This window comes from Geotrypetes seraphini, chromosome 5 (assembly GCF_902459505.1).
Source record: "Geotrypetes seraphini chromosome 5, aGeoSer1.1, whole genome shotgun sequence".
NCBI classification, from domain to species: Eukaryota; Metazoa; Chordata; class Amphibia; order Gymnophiona; family Dermophiidae; genus Geotrypetes; species Geotrypetes seraphini.
Genome location: NC_047088.1, coordinates 45,717,109 through 45,731,957, shown reverse-complemented (window position 1 = coordinate 45,731,957; position 14,849 = coordinate 45,717,109). Strand labels below are relative to the sequence as shown.

Genomic DNA, 14,849 nt, shown 5'->3' with positions numbered 1-14,849 from the left:
TTGCTTTAGTGCATTTTGTATATTTTAGTCAGTAGACTACAAAAAACATACAAGGGTGTGAAGGCTTTTAGAAGGCATTGAATATAATGTCACATTACCATACACAGACTTGGATCAAATAACTGTGTGACACATTTAACATTCTTTCCTGTGTATATTATTTCTGTTAGATGTAATACTGCAATTTAATACGGTTTGAACTTTATGTGGCTTGTTCTCCACACAATAAGTGAGGTAAAAGACAGATATTCCTCTTTATTATAGCCTTATTATTTTACCAGTAAATTATGTCATCTTTGATTCTTTTGCATGACTCAATTGAGAAACTGGTTTAACATAACTCAGGAGCTGCTCGATAAGTTAGCCAATATTTGGATGTAAAAGAGTATGAAATCCTGGAAACTTGATTCATTTTATAAAATAGGAGCATTTAAGATATGCATGCATACATATGAATTTGTGCATTAGTGTACATCTTTTCAGGATTATTTTCTTTCCTGAACTACAATGAAAGTTAACGACACACTCCCTCTTGGGGGTGCTCAACTTCCACATGCCGCACCATATCCAGGTATTCATAATAATCCTCAAATCTGTGGAATCTAAACAAAAAATCTAGTTTAAACAGAACACGAGTCACCAGTGGCGTACCAAGGGGGGGGCCGGGGGGGGGGCGGTCCGCCCCGGGTGCCAAGCCCTGAGGGGGTGCTCCTGGTCCGGTCCAGTTCCCCCCCCCTGTGCCGGGTGTCGCGTCTGGAAACAGCCTGCAGCAAGATCGCGATGCCAGAGATCTTTGCCTGCTTCGACTGTTTCCTCCGCCACGGTCCTGCCCCCTCCTCTGACGTCAGAGGAGGGGCGGGACCGCGGCGGAGGAAACAGCCGAAGCAAGCAAAGATCGCTGGCATCGCGCGATCTTGTTGCAGGCTGTTTCCCCAGGGCAGTAGCGTACCAAGGGGGGGGGGTGGTGCGGGAGGTCCGTCCCGGGTGCCGCCTTAGGGGGGGTGTACAGCTGGCCCGGTCCCTATCGCGCTCCTACCCTCCCAGCGAAAGCAGCATCGGCGCCATTACCGAAAAAGGTAATGGCGCCAGGCCTTGGAGCACCAAGGCAGACCGCTTCTCCCCCCTCCCAGCCGAAACCCCGCTGACCATCCTATCTCTCCCCCCCCAAGTGAACCTTTCCGACCCTCCCAGCGAAAGCAGCAAACCTCCCTCCAGTAGCGTCTGCTTTATTCTCCCTCTGCCGCATCACTGATGACGTCATAAGTGACGTGGCAGAGGGAGGAGAAAGCTGGGAAGGTCGGAAAGGTTCACGGGGGGGAGATAGAGGGTCAGCGGGGGTTCGGCTGGGAGGGGGGAGAAGCGGACTGCCTCGGTGCGCCATTATCTTCTTCGGGCAGCAGCAGTGTTTACAATTCGCTGCTGTTGCCGGCTTCAGGCCTTGTTCTCTGCCGGGTCCTGCCTACTTCCTGTTTTCATGAAGACAGGACCCGACAGAGAGGAAGGCCTGAAGCGGGCAACAGCAGTGAATTGTGAATGCTGCTGCTGCCTGATGAAGTTCAGGACATCGGGGAAGGAGCAGGGAGAAATCGGCTGCTGGCTTGGGGGTGAGGGTAGGGAAAGAATCGTGGAAGTGGAGAAATTGGCACGATGGCTTTGTGCGGGCTAGGGGGAGAGAGAAAGAAAGGAAAAAACAAAGAGGGGGGGCCAGGGGGAGAGAGAAAGAAAGGCAGAAATAAAGAGGGGTCAGGGGGAGAGAGAAAGAAAGGCAGAAAGAAAGAGGGGGACCAAGGGGAGAGAAAGAAAGGCAGAAATAAAGAGGAGGGCCAGGGGGAGAGAGAAAGAAAGGCAGAAAGAAAGAGGGGGACCAAGGGGAGAGAAAGAAAGGCAGAAAGAAAGAGGGGGGTCAAGGGGGAGAGAAAGAAAGGCAGAAAGAAAGAGGAGGGCCAGGAGGAGAGAGAAATAAAGAGGGAGGCCAGGGGAAGAGAGAAAGAAAGGCAGAAATAAAGAGGGGGGGCCAGGGGGAGAGAGAAAGAAAGGCAGAAATAAAGAGGGGGCCAGGGGGAGAGAGAAAGAAAGGCAGAAATAAAGAGGGGAGCCAGGGGGAGAGAGAAAGAAAGGGGGGGGGGCAGGAGAAGAAAGAAGAAGGACCAGAAGAAGGACCAGAGACTAATGAAATCACTAGACAAAAAAGTAGGAAAAATGATTTTATTTTCAACTTAGTGATCAAAATGTGTCCGTTTTGAAAATTTATATCTGCTGTCTATATTTTGCACTATGGCCCCCTTTTACTAAACCGCAATAGAGTTTTTTAGCGCAGGGAGCCTATGAGCGTCGAGAGCAGCGTGGGGCATTCAGCACAGCTCCCTACGCTAAAAACCGCTATCGCAGTTTAGTAAAAAGGGAGGGGGAATATTTGTCTATTTTTGTATAGTTGTTACTGAGGTGACATTGCATAAAGTCATCTGCCTTGACCTCTTTGAAAACCCGCGGAATATAAATGATAATTAACATTTTCTCTGCGTACAGCGTGCTTTGTGTTTTTAAAATTTTATTGTTGGTAGATCATTTTGACTTGGCCACAAAGGTAAGGGGGAGGGAGGGAGGGGAGCTGCTGAAAGACATCTAGTAATCCTTGCAGGCTTGACTGCAGGGAATTATTTTTGTAAAATCATGTTTTGTTATGTGACTGGCATTATCTAGACTTTAATTTCTATGAATGAATAGAATGAAAATGATATAAAATTACTTGCTTGTTTTTATGTGCGTGCGCTGAAGGAAAGTGGAGAGAGAGTGGGCTGAGGATGCTGAAGGGAAATGGGGAAGAGAGTGGGGAGAAGACGCTGATTTATAAATTGACAATTGTACAGAATATTGTTTCTTTTTATACTTTAATATAAACAATTCAAGGCTTGTGTGGATGGAATCAGGTGGTTTGCGGGGATGGGGACCGAGCTTACGGGGATTAGTCCATAAAATGGTATTTTTTTATTTCTCGTTATTTGTTTTATTTTTATTTGTTAATTTATAAAGTGGTGATTGTTATGTATCAGTTTTTTCAAATTTACATCTACTGTCTTTATATTTTGCACTGTATTAGAGGACATGTGTTACTGTTTTTTGTGGTGTTGCATTGTATCCAGGGTCTGGTTTCTTGGCGGATCAGTTTAACTTTTGTCTACATATTTCTATTTTTAGTTTGTGATTATTCCATTTTGGGCGAGGGTGTATCTCTGTTCTGTGTGTATGAAAAGAACACAGTTTTCAGTTGGCATAGACTACAGGATCAATTGACTGTGCGGGATCTGGCTTGTTTAGTTTTACAATGTATGTGTTGGTGTTCTAGTGCTCACTGCAGTGTTTAAGATGCAGCCTTTTCCTAGGTACACTCTTGTGGTGCGATATGTAGATTGTTACTAAAAATCATATTTTTCATATAGATGGGGGGGTGTCAAAAAATGATGGGCCTCGGGTGCCACATACCCTAGGTACGCCACTGCAAGTCACTCACATAGCCATGTTCAGGCTAATGTACAGATAGGGATCCTTAAAGCCTCACTGCGAAAAACTGTGGAGTATTTTAATAGTGTAATCATTGCTCAAATAGACTGTGTCCTCCCTAAATAATTTGGTTACTGAGATTCAGCAGTTCTTGGGCTTGCTGGGCTGAAATATTCAAATTATTTGATTCCATTTTCCTTCTTGCACTTTAACTGGAACAAAACCAAACTACTCCGATTTTAACCCCTTCTTAAAAAATCAAAATCACAGAGAAGACTCTCAAACATGAGGGGGGAAAATAAAGACGGCAACGGGCTTCTATCCACAAATTTCCTTGTACTCGTCAATGTTACAAAAACTTCTGTAAGATTTATAAATACTCAAATGTCAATACAATTGATAACTTTTCTTTAAAAAAAAAATACCCAAGTGTATATTGGAACATACCATTGGGGACTAGACAACGCCATATCTTAAGATACTGCTGCCAAAGTAGGAGTTGGAATTGTTCCTGCCCTCTTTTGGACTTACTTGGGAGTACATTTTTGTTTGTTTTGTACTTGGGGTTTGAGGGAGGGAGGGAGGGAGGGAGGGAGGGAGGGTTTGTTTCTGAGAAGATGGGGAGGGGGGGGCATTTTTTCCAACTTTATTCCCATAGCTCATATTAGTGGAATTTGAGGCCCCCTGGGAGAAGACCTTTTTCATAGAGCATGGCCTCCCTAACAACATGCCACCAGGGTTAGTGCTTGAGGTAGGCAAACAAGGCAATTGCCCTGGCCCCCATGTCACTTGGGGCCCCAAACCTGTCTGAAGTTAAAACTGGGACAACCTGCAAGCAAGCTTTAGGGTCCTCATTATGTCTAGCACCAGCCCTGCATATCACACCATGAAAAGGGGCACTTTAGTTTTTACATTTCTTATAAGCTCCCAGAGCCAATAATGCATAAACCTCATGATCATGACAATGCATAAAAAATTTCTTGTGATATTTTATCTGTAGGATGCAGATAAGTCAGGAACTCATTTGCATCCTGTTTCTCAATATTGCAAAAACAGCCTCCTAATTAAGATTTAATTCAACCACTAGTGTACTTCCAAGAAATTATATTAGAAAAGAAACATGCATTTAGCAAACAATTCAACATAAAAACATAACCAATGCTTCTAATAAGGATCTTAGCTTTAAGAGCATTTAGGAGCTTGCTTATTTGAGAAATGTTAAACCAGTTCAACTAAATTGTCTCCTTCAATAACAAGAATCATCCCATCTTTTAGAAAAACAATTTGCGTGCAAAAGACACAATAAAGAGAATGCATTATAAATTTTCATTCCTGATTTGAAGTAGATGACATCAACCTATTACATTGTTAGGATCATATATAATTTCATTTTCTTGGCTTTAAAAATTAAGGCCTCTTTTACTAAGCCACAGTAGAGGTTTCCACTGTGACTCGGGGCACTAAATGCTCTGACGCTCATAGGAATTCTATGTGCATTGGAGCATTTAGTGCTCCGTGCCACAGTAGAAACTTCTACCACGGCTTAGTAAAAGGGGAGATAAGTGATTGATTACAGAAAAACCCTTTGTCACTCATTATAATTTTATTCATCATTGCATTCTCAGTTAACCACTAAAACCTGAACAAACATGTATGTATACATTTATAAAGTTTTCAGTTCTTTTCTCTCCCTGAAAGTATATAATACTACGAATTAGTGGTGTATACCAATGGGTAGCATTTCAGTCTAGCCACCTTTTTTGAGTGGTTAGGCTGAAATGGCATCTTTAGAAGCGATGCCATATACAGACATTTTTAGGTATTTCCCTCTCCCATCCCTCTAGGTCTCTCAGTACAGTTGATGCTGGCCTCCATGCTGGGTGAAAAGCTATCTTGTCCTTTAGCAGATTGTACTTCAGGTCTTGGAAGGCACCACCATGCTGTGACTGCAGAGCTGAGGCAGAGCAGAAGCCGGGGCTCCCTGACTTTATATTCCCATGTGTACTGGCCTTTATTCTGCGGAATTCACAGATGGAATAACAAATCCCTGAGCCAATATTTTTCTAACAAAACAAAGAGGAAAAATTAATGCCATGGCCAAACACTGGCAGATATTTGGCCATTTACATGGCATGTGAAGAAAGCAGAATAGAGGCCGATCTGAGCAAAAGCACAGGCAAGGAAGAAGCATGGCAACACAACCCAGGACCTGCAGCAAAACTGGCCTATCAAACAAAGAAAAACAGAAGATGCATTGAAAGTATGCTATTTAAGCACTAGAATATAAAAATACCTTTTTTTTTTTCCTTTTAAAAATGGAATCTAAGTTTCAGCCCAGTACAATTTGAAATGGTCAGGTTCTCAAATATTAATGGAAAGGTTTACATGATCAAGAAGAGTGACAACATAAACAACCCAAGGCATAAAGTATGAAGTCCTAGGTGGCAAACATCCTTGGTATTCTCTTTAACAGGTCATTTTATATAATTTGTATTATTTTATTTATTTATTAGTCAATGACAAATGCCACAATACTACTTTTAAATCCAAAACCAGATATTCCCCCACTACCCAAATGATGATCCCACAAACCCTGGAACCCACTCTTTGATTGCATTAAGCCAGTTTTAAAGAGCAGCCAGAAGCAAGATGAGATGGGTGCCAAGAAGAAATCTGACAAGTTGTTATTCATATCTTTTCAGTTACTCTTCATTTCATTGAGTATATAGCATTAATACTATACACTTATTTTGGGGCTGTTTACATATAACATTTTTCCCATAATACACTTCTTACAGGTCCAATTGCATACAGCCATGTTTCCCATAATGCTTCAGCAGTGATCATTATCAATTCAAAAGATGGGATTTTGTTACAGATGGGGAAAAGGCTGAATAACATTTAAAAGGGCCACACCAAAATAACTCAATACTTTTTGCCATGGATTCTTATGCCCTAAGAATGCTGAAACATTTCAAATTGACATGGACAGGCTCTTTATGGATCACATGAGACACAAATGAAAAGGTAATTATGTATAGTCTAAGATGGTTACATGCAAAGCAAGAAGGTGAAAGGTCCAAGTACCAGGTCAAAGGTTGCCTCGAGGGGTCGCTTCAGTGATCTGACAGCTGGCTGAGTCTTAATTAGCAGGCAGCGAGCACATGATGGCAATGGGCCAAGGGGGGGTTCAAGCACAACAACAAAAAACAGCAAGCAAAGGTGTGTCAAAAGGAGAGCAACATTGTGGAGAGGTGAAGAGAAAAAAAATGAATGCATTATACAATATATTAAAAGACTAAGCATGCACAACATGGGGTGTTCACTACACTTATTCTAACTCTTGCTGGTTATCTATTTTGGCTTAATATGTTTAGCACAAAAATAATTTGCCATGTAAATTTAAACAAGCTTCTCAACTTTTTCTTTTTTAAGAATGAAACATCATTTAATAAAACATCATTTAATTCAGAATGCAGACTAGTGATATTCTAGCAAGGTCATCTTTAAAAACGCTTTTCACCAAATCTTTAAAGTCCCAGGTAGAATTCAAAGAAAACCAGTGATAACATTCAGCAGCATTTCCTTTTAACTCCCATCCTAATTTACTAGGTGTGCATTAAATTGGCAGGCCCGGCCTTCTGCATAAAGCACAGTTACTTACCGTAACAGGTGTTATCCAGGGACAGCAGGCAGATATTCTTAACACATGGGTGACGTCACCGACGGAGCCCTCGGTACGGACCTTTTTAACTAGAAGTTTCTAGTTGGCCGCACCGCGCGTGCGCGAGTGCCTTCCCGCCCGACGGAGGAGTGCGTGGTCCCCAGTTAGGATAAGCCAGCTAAGAAGCCAACCCGGGGAGGTGGGTGGGACGTAAGAATATCTGCCTGCTGTCCCTGGATAACACCTGTTACGGTAAGTAACTGTGCTTTATCCCAGGACAAGCAGGCAGCATATTCTTAACACATGGGTGACCTCCAAGCTAACAAAGAGGGAGGGGGGATGGTTGGCCATCATGAAAATAAATTCTGTAACACCGATTGGCCGAAGTGACCATCCCGTCTGGAAAAGGCATCCAGACAGTAGTGAGTAGTGAACGTGTGAACTGAGGACCAAGTGGCAGCCTTGCAGATTTCCTCGATGGGCGTGGAACGGAGGAAAGCTACAGAAGCAGCCATAGCTCGGACTCTGTGGGCCGTGACAGCACCTTCCAGTGAGAGACCGGCCCGAGCATAGCAAAATGCAATACAGGCAGCAAGCCAATTTGAAAGTGTCCGTTTGGAGACAGGACGACCCAAACGGTTGGGATCGAAAGACAAAAATAGCTGAGGGGATGTACGGTGAGCTCTGGTACGATCAAGGTAGTAAGCAAGGGCACGCTTACAGTCCAGCGTGTGCAACGCCTGTTCTCCAGGATGCGAGTGAGGCTTAGGGAAGAAGACGGGCAGCACAATGGACTGGTTGAGGTGAAAAGCCGAGACCACCTTGGGAAGGAATTTAGGGTGGGTACGCAGAACAACCTTGTCATGGTGAAAAACAGTGAACGGTGGGTCGGCAACCAGTGCATGCAGTTCGCTAACCCTCCTGGCAGAGGTGATGGCAATTAGGAAAAGCACCTTCCAGGTAAGGAGCCTGAGCGAAGTTGTGGCAAGAGGCTCAAATGGAGGTTTCATGAGTGCTGAGAGAACCACATTCAGGTCCCAGACGACAGGAGGAGGCTTGAGAGGCGGTTTGATATTGAAGAGCCCTCTCATAAATCTGGAAACCAGAGGATGAGCCGTGAGGGGTTTTCCGAGAATAGGCTCATGAAACGCAGTGATGGCACTGAGGTGGACTCTGATGGAGGTAGTTTTGAGGCCAGCATTGGACAGCGAGAGCAAATATTCCAATACAGTTTCCACCGCTAAGGAGGTGGGTTCCTGATGATGCCGGAGACACCACGAGGAGAATCTGGTCCATTTCTGATGGTAACATTGGAGGGTGGCCGGTTTCCTGGAGGCGTCCAAGATGAGGCGGACCGGCTGAGATAGATTCTCTGGAGAGGTCAGCCCGAGAGAAACCAAGCTGTCAGGTGGAGCGAAGACAGATTGGGATGCAGTAGAGACTGATGCCGCTGCGTAAGTAGAGTAGGAAACACAGGAAGAGGAATGGGCTCCCTGGAGCTGAGTTAGAGCAGGAGGGAGAACCAGTGTTGGCGAGGCCACCGAGGGGCGATGAGAATCATGGTGGCGTTGTCCTTGCGGAGTTTGGACAAGGTCCGCAACATCAGAGGAAGTGGAGGGAAGGCATACAGGAACCGATCCCTCCAATCGAGCAGGAATGCATCCGGGGCCAGACGGTGAGGAGAGAAGAGTCTGGAACAGAAGAGGGGCAGTTGATGATTGTGAGGTGCTGCAAAGAGGTCCACCTGCGGAGTGCCCCATCGAGCAAAGATGGAGAGCAGAGTCGGAGGGTCCAACGTCCACTCGTGAGGTTGAAGGATGCGGCTGAGATTGTCGGCCAGGGAGTTCTGTTCGCCCTGGATATAGACCGCCCTGAGAAAGAGATTGCGGTCCGTGGCCCAGGTCCAGATGCGCAGAGCCTCCAAACAAAGGGGGCGAGATCCGGTGCCGCCTTGCTTGTTTATGTAGTACATGGCGACTTGATTGTCTGTGCACAGGAGGAGGACTTGAGGACAGAGGAGATGTTGGAAAGCCTTGAGGGCGTAGAACATGGCTCTGAGTTCCAGGAAATTGATGTGATGACGACGCTCCTGTGGGGTCCAAAGTCCCTGGGTGCGTAGATCTCCTAGGTGAGCTCCCCACGCATAGGGGGACGCATCCGTGGTGATGATCATAGAGTGAGGGGGTAGATGAAAAAGTAGACCCCTGGAAAGATTTGAGGAGTTCAACCACCATTGGAGAGATTGCTGAAGAGATGATGTCACAGAGATGGGATGAGAAAGAAGATCTGTAGTCTGTGACCATTGGTTGGCGAGAGTCCACTGAGGCGTGCAAAGGTGGAGACGTGCCAGAGGAAGGACATGCACCGTCGAGGCCATGTGACCCAGGAGGACCATCATCTGTCGGGCAGGAATGGAGGGATGCATGAGCACCTGACGACAGAGGTGGAGCAGGGTCCGCTGACGATCGGAGGGGAGAAAAGCCCTCATTAGTGTGGTGTCCAGAACTGCTCCAATGAATTGAAGTCGCTGGGTGGGAAGCAGATGCGACTTGGGGTAGTTGATCTCGAACCCCAGGAGGTGGAGGAGAGAGATGGTGTGATGAGTAGCCTGTAGCACAAGTTGAGAGGAAGGTGCTTTCACCAACCAATCGTCCAAGTAGGGGAACACCTGGAGGTTGTGAGACCTGAGGAAGGCCGCTACCACTATAAGGCACTTGGTGAAGACCCTGGGTGAGGAAGCGAGGCCGAACGGTAGCACCTTGTACTGATAGTGGTGGTGCAGCACCTGGAACCGCAGGTAGCGGCGAGAATTCTGATTGATGGAGATGTGAGTGTAGGCCTCTTTGAGGTCCAGGGAACATAGCCAGTCGTGTTGAGAAAGAAGAGGGTAGAGCGTGGCAAGGGAGAGCATTCTGAACTTCTCCTTGACCAGACACTTGTTGAGGTCCCTGAGATCGAGAATGGGACAGAGGTCTCCCGTCTTTTTGGGTACCAGGAAGTAGCGGGAGTAGAATCCCTGACCCCTTTGATCTGGAGGTACTTCTTCGATGGCATTGAGAAGGAGGAGGGATTGAACCTCCCTCAGGAGGAGGGGGGTTTGAGATGAGTGTGAAGCAGACTCTACGGGAGGGTTGTCCGATGGAAGAGTCTGGAAGTTGAGAGAGTAGCCGTGGCGGATGATGTTGAGGACCCACTGGTCCGATGTGATGACTTCCCAACGGCTGGAGAATATGGTGAGACGACCTCCGATTGGTTGTGGAAGAGGTAGCGAGGGTGGATGACTGGCTATGCCCTGGAGAGAAGAGTCAAAAGGGCTGGGATTGCTTAGCAGGCTGGAGAGGCTTGGAGGGTTGAGTGGCCTGAGAACGAGCCTGGGCATGATGCTGCTGTTGACGGGGCCGCCGAGGTTGTTGAGGAGGCGGATTGAGTGGCCTGGCTGAGAACCTGCGCTGATAAGATGACTGAGGTCGATAAGGTCGGGCAGGTGGAGCCTTCTTTTTTGGTTTGATCAGGGTGTCCCACCTTGTTTCATGGGCGGAGAGTTTCTGGGTGGTGGAATCCAGTGACTCTCCAAAAAGTTCATCCCCGAGACAGGGGGCATTGGCTAGACGATCCTGGTGGTTGATGTCCAGGTCGGAGACTCTCAGCCAGGCCAAGCGGCGCATGGCTACGGCCATGGCAGAGGCACGGGAGGTGAGCTTGAATGAGTCGTATATCGAGCGGACCATAAACTTGCGCAACTGAAGAAGGCCAGAGATGTGCTGCTGGAACAGTGGGACCTTGCGCTCCGGCAGGTACTTTTGGAGGGCAGACAGTTGTTGGACCAAATGTTTCATATAGAAAGAAAAATGGAAGGAATAGTTGTTCGCCCTGTTGGCCAGCATGGCATTCTGGTAGAGCCTCTTGCCAAACTTGTCCATGGTCTTACCCTCTCTGCCAGGAGGGGTAGAGGCATAGACACTGGAGCCCTGAGTCTTTTTCAAGGTGGATTCAACAAGAAGGGACTCATGGGGCAATTGAGACTTGTCGAACCCTGGGATAGGGATGACTCGATAGAGGTTGTCCAGTTTACGGGGGGCCCCCGGTACCGTAAGGGGATTCTCCCAGTTTTTGTAAAAAGTCTCCCGTAGGATGTCATGCACGGGAAGCTTGAGGAACTCTTTAGGAAGTTGTTCGAAATCTAAAGCCTCCAGGAAGGCTTGAGACTTCTTTGAGTCAGATTCTAAAGGAAGGGACAGGGCTGCAGACATCTCCCTCAGAAATTTAGAAAATGAGGACTGCTCCGGTTTGGAGGTGGCATCGGGTGCCGACGGGTCCTCATCAGATGAGGAGGGATCCTCCTCGGTACCGAGAGGGGATTCCTCCCATAAGTCAGGGTCCCGGACCTCTGGTGCATGTCGAGACACCGGGGTGGAAGGTGCGGTATGGCGGGTCTTGGATAAAGATTTCCCAGAACGCACCGAAACGGTACCAGGAGAGGAAGACCGGCGTCGATCCCGGTCCCGGGAAGAATGACGCACTGCTTGGTGCCAAGGAGGATCCGATGTGGTATGGGAGTGAACCACTGGATGGGTATGAAGCTGCTCAGCCGAAAGAATCGGCATGGAGGTGTTGATAGGTACCGAAGGGGTGGATACCGGGGGTTCGGTACGGGGCTCGGGCCGGTCTGGTACCGGAAGGAGCGGTGCCAGGATAGTGGGCAACAGGTGCTCGAGTTGTTGCTGTAACTGTTCCTGGAGTTGAACTTTTAAGATGGCCGAGATACGGTCATCTAGGGGTGGCATCGGAACCGCTTTCTTTTTCTTCGGTTCCTTAGATGCCGCTCCACGCCCCGGCGATGAGGAGGCCGATGACGAGGCACTCACCGAGATCGGGGCGGAGCGCTTGCGGGACCGGTGCGATGCCGGCAAGGTCGGCGTCGCCACCGTAGTTGGAGGGCGCTCGAGGGAAGAGGAAGGCTTCTTAGCCGGCTTACCTGGCGCCAGAGACGCCGATGTGGGGTCGGGCGGTGTCGAAGTAGACGGTGACGATTTCTGTGGTACCGCTGTCGATGTCGAGGAGTCCATCGCCGACCCGGTGCCGAAGAGAAGAGTTTGTTGAATTCTTCGGTTTTTAAGGGTTCTCTTTTGAAGAGTGGCACAGCGGGTGCAGGAGTCCGCCCGATGCTCCGGACCCAAACACTGCAAACACCAATTGTGTGGGTCAGTGATGGAGATCGGGCGTGCACACCGCTGGCACTTTTTAAAACCGACCTGCGGGGGCATGAAGGGGAAAACAGCCTCCGCAAAATCGAACCCCGAGGCCTGTATAATGGCAACAGGCCCCGCCGGGGCAAAATCGAAAAAAGGGAAAAAAAAAGCAAAGTTTTTTTTTTTTTTTTTTTACAAAGCAAAGGAAAAAGAAACCCGAAGGCAAAAGAAGAAAAAATAGGGAAAAAAGCGCGAGCGGGAAGGCAAAAAAGTGGTTTCAACGGCCGTTGAAAAAACACACGCGTCTTCTTCGCTCCGCGGAAACGAAGAAACTGGGGACCACGCACTCCTCCGTCGGGCGGGAAGGCACTCGCGCACGCGCGGTGCGGCCAACTAGAAACTTCTAGTTAAAAAGGTCCGTACCGAGGGCTCCGTCGGTGACGTCACCCATGTGTTAAGAATATGCTGCCTGCTTGTCCTGGGATAAAGTGGCTTATGCAAACAAAATGCTTCTCCTGATTTATACAGAGTATCAGTAGAAAAAAAAAATAAATGCATCCACCCTCAAATAGGTTTCATGAAAAATTTAGATCCTGCTTTCAAACAAAAAGTGTTGTGACAAGCAATCAATAAATATTTTAAAGCCACTAGGCATTGCTAGCAATACGGTTAATTAGTTGTAACAGGGCCCAACAGCATGAATAAAACATGTCACCGTTTTAAGTACTATAACCTGTTCTTGTTATTTATTAAACATTACAAAATCTTCAGTCATTTAAAATACAAATGAGCACTAAAATACTGAATTTAATATTCTTTGAAAAACTATCTGAGGTCAAGGGGTCTAGACACACGGTATTAAATCAATTTTATTATACTGTATAAAATCTTAACTTTGTAAAAAAAAAAAAAAAAAAGGAAATACTGCTGCCATAGATAAATGCTGCTCATACATGATAGATTCTTCATGGGATTATTAAAAAGAGATTATGTCCTTACTTTGATCATATCTTTTCCAGATAGGTGAGTCATTCTAGACATGCGGGTTCACTCCCAATGGCTGCAAGCCATCTGCAGAAGGAATCCACTCTGGATTTTTTCTCTGACTGTCCTCTACTTCACAGGGAGCTCTGCTGCCACCTGCAGTTAGTACCCAAGCATAAAGAGCTCCATCAACTACAGGTGAAGTAGGAACACTCATGGGAACATTCCCAAGTAACAACAGTTCTGCTCAAAGTAATATAGGAACTACAGCCAAAGCACCATCAAAGGACCCCAGAAGGTACCCCTGTATGAACTTAACCTATGATACAGAAATCTTCAAGGCCTAAAGGACTGCCCGGCATTCAAGAATGAAATTGGAGAGGCATAAACAGACGAAATGGCTGTACGGATCTATTTGGAAATCATGGCTTTGGAAGCTGGAGCGCCCTTCTTGGAGAAATGAGTAAGCATAAACAAATAGTCTGAGAGTCTAAACTCATTGGTGTCTCTAAATACCGAAGGAGCACTCTGTGCATGTCCAACTTCTTCAAAACGCAGTCTTTTGACTTAGACCTGGTGGGTTGAAATACAGGCAAGCGCACTTCCTGATTTACACGAAAAGCCAAAACTACCTTCGCCAGAAAAGAAAAAGCAGTGCGTAGGGAGATCCCAGACTCCAAGATCTTCAGAAAGGGCTCTCTACAAGATATTTCAAGACGCTTACCAAAAAGCACAGTTACTTACCGTAACAGGTGTTATCCAGGGACAGCAGGCAGATATTCTTAACGTATGGGTGACGTCACCGACGGAGCCCCGGTACGGACCTTTTTAACTAGAAAGTTCTAGTTGGCCGCACCGCGCATGCGCGAGTGTCTTCCCGCCCGACGGAGGAGTGCGTGGTCTCCAGTTAGGATAAGCCAGCTAAGAAGCCAACCCGGGGAGGTGGGTGGGTCGTAAGAATATCTGCCTGCTGTCCCTGGATAACACCTGTTACGGTAAGTAACTGTGCTTTATCCCAGGACAAGCAGGCAGCATATTCTTAACGTATGGGTGACCTCTAAGCTAACAGAAAGGGAGGAGGGATGGTTGGCCATTAGGAAAATAAATTTTGTAACACAGATTGACCAAAGTGTCCATCCCGTCTGGAGAAGGCATCCAGACAGTAGTGAGTAGTGAATGTGTGAACTGAAGACCAAGTGGCCGCCTTGCAGATTTCCTCAATAGGCGTGGAACGGAGGAAAGCCACAGAAGCAGCCATAGCTCTGACTCTATGGGCCGTGACAGCTCCTTCCAGTGACAGGCCGGCCCGAGCATAGCAGAACGCAATACAGGCAGCAAGCCAATTGGACAGCGTTCGTTTAGAGACAGGGTGACCTAGACGGTTAGGATCGAAGGTCAGGAAGAGTTGAGGAGAGGAGCGGTGGGCCCTGGTACGGTCAAGGTAGTACGCAAGGGCACGCTTACAATCCAGCGTGTGTAACGCCTGTTCCCCAGGATGAGAATGGGGTTTTGGA

General features: G+C 47.1%; 1 protein-coding gene across 11 annotated transcripts in view; it reads right to left on the bottom strand.

Annotated features, from left to right (window-relative positions):
- Window positions 1-14,849, bottom strand: part of MBNL3 (muscleblind like splicing regulator 3) — a 293,323-nt gene that overhangs the window by 46,188 nt on the left and 232,286 nt on the right. For 8 of the 11 annotated variants that reach the window (XR_004539476.1, XR_004539477.1, XM_033944821.1 and 5 more), the window contains one exon: window positions 6,586-6,639. The exons of the other annotated variants lie outside the window; for them this stretch is intronic. Coding sequence is in view for 6 of the 8 variants with exons in the window: in XM_033944821.1 (XP_033800712.1) it covers window positions 6,586-6,639 (54 nt within the window). In the remaining 2 variants the exon portion in view is untranslated. The remainder of the gene's footprint in view (window positions 1-6,585; window positions 6,640-14,849) is intronic. 11 annotated transcript variants of the gene reach the window in all.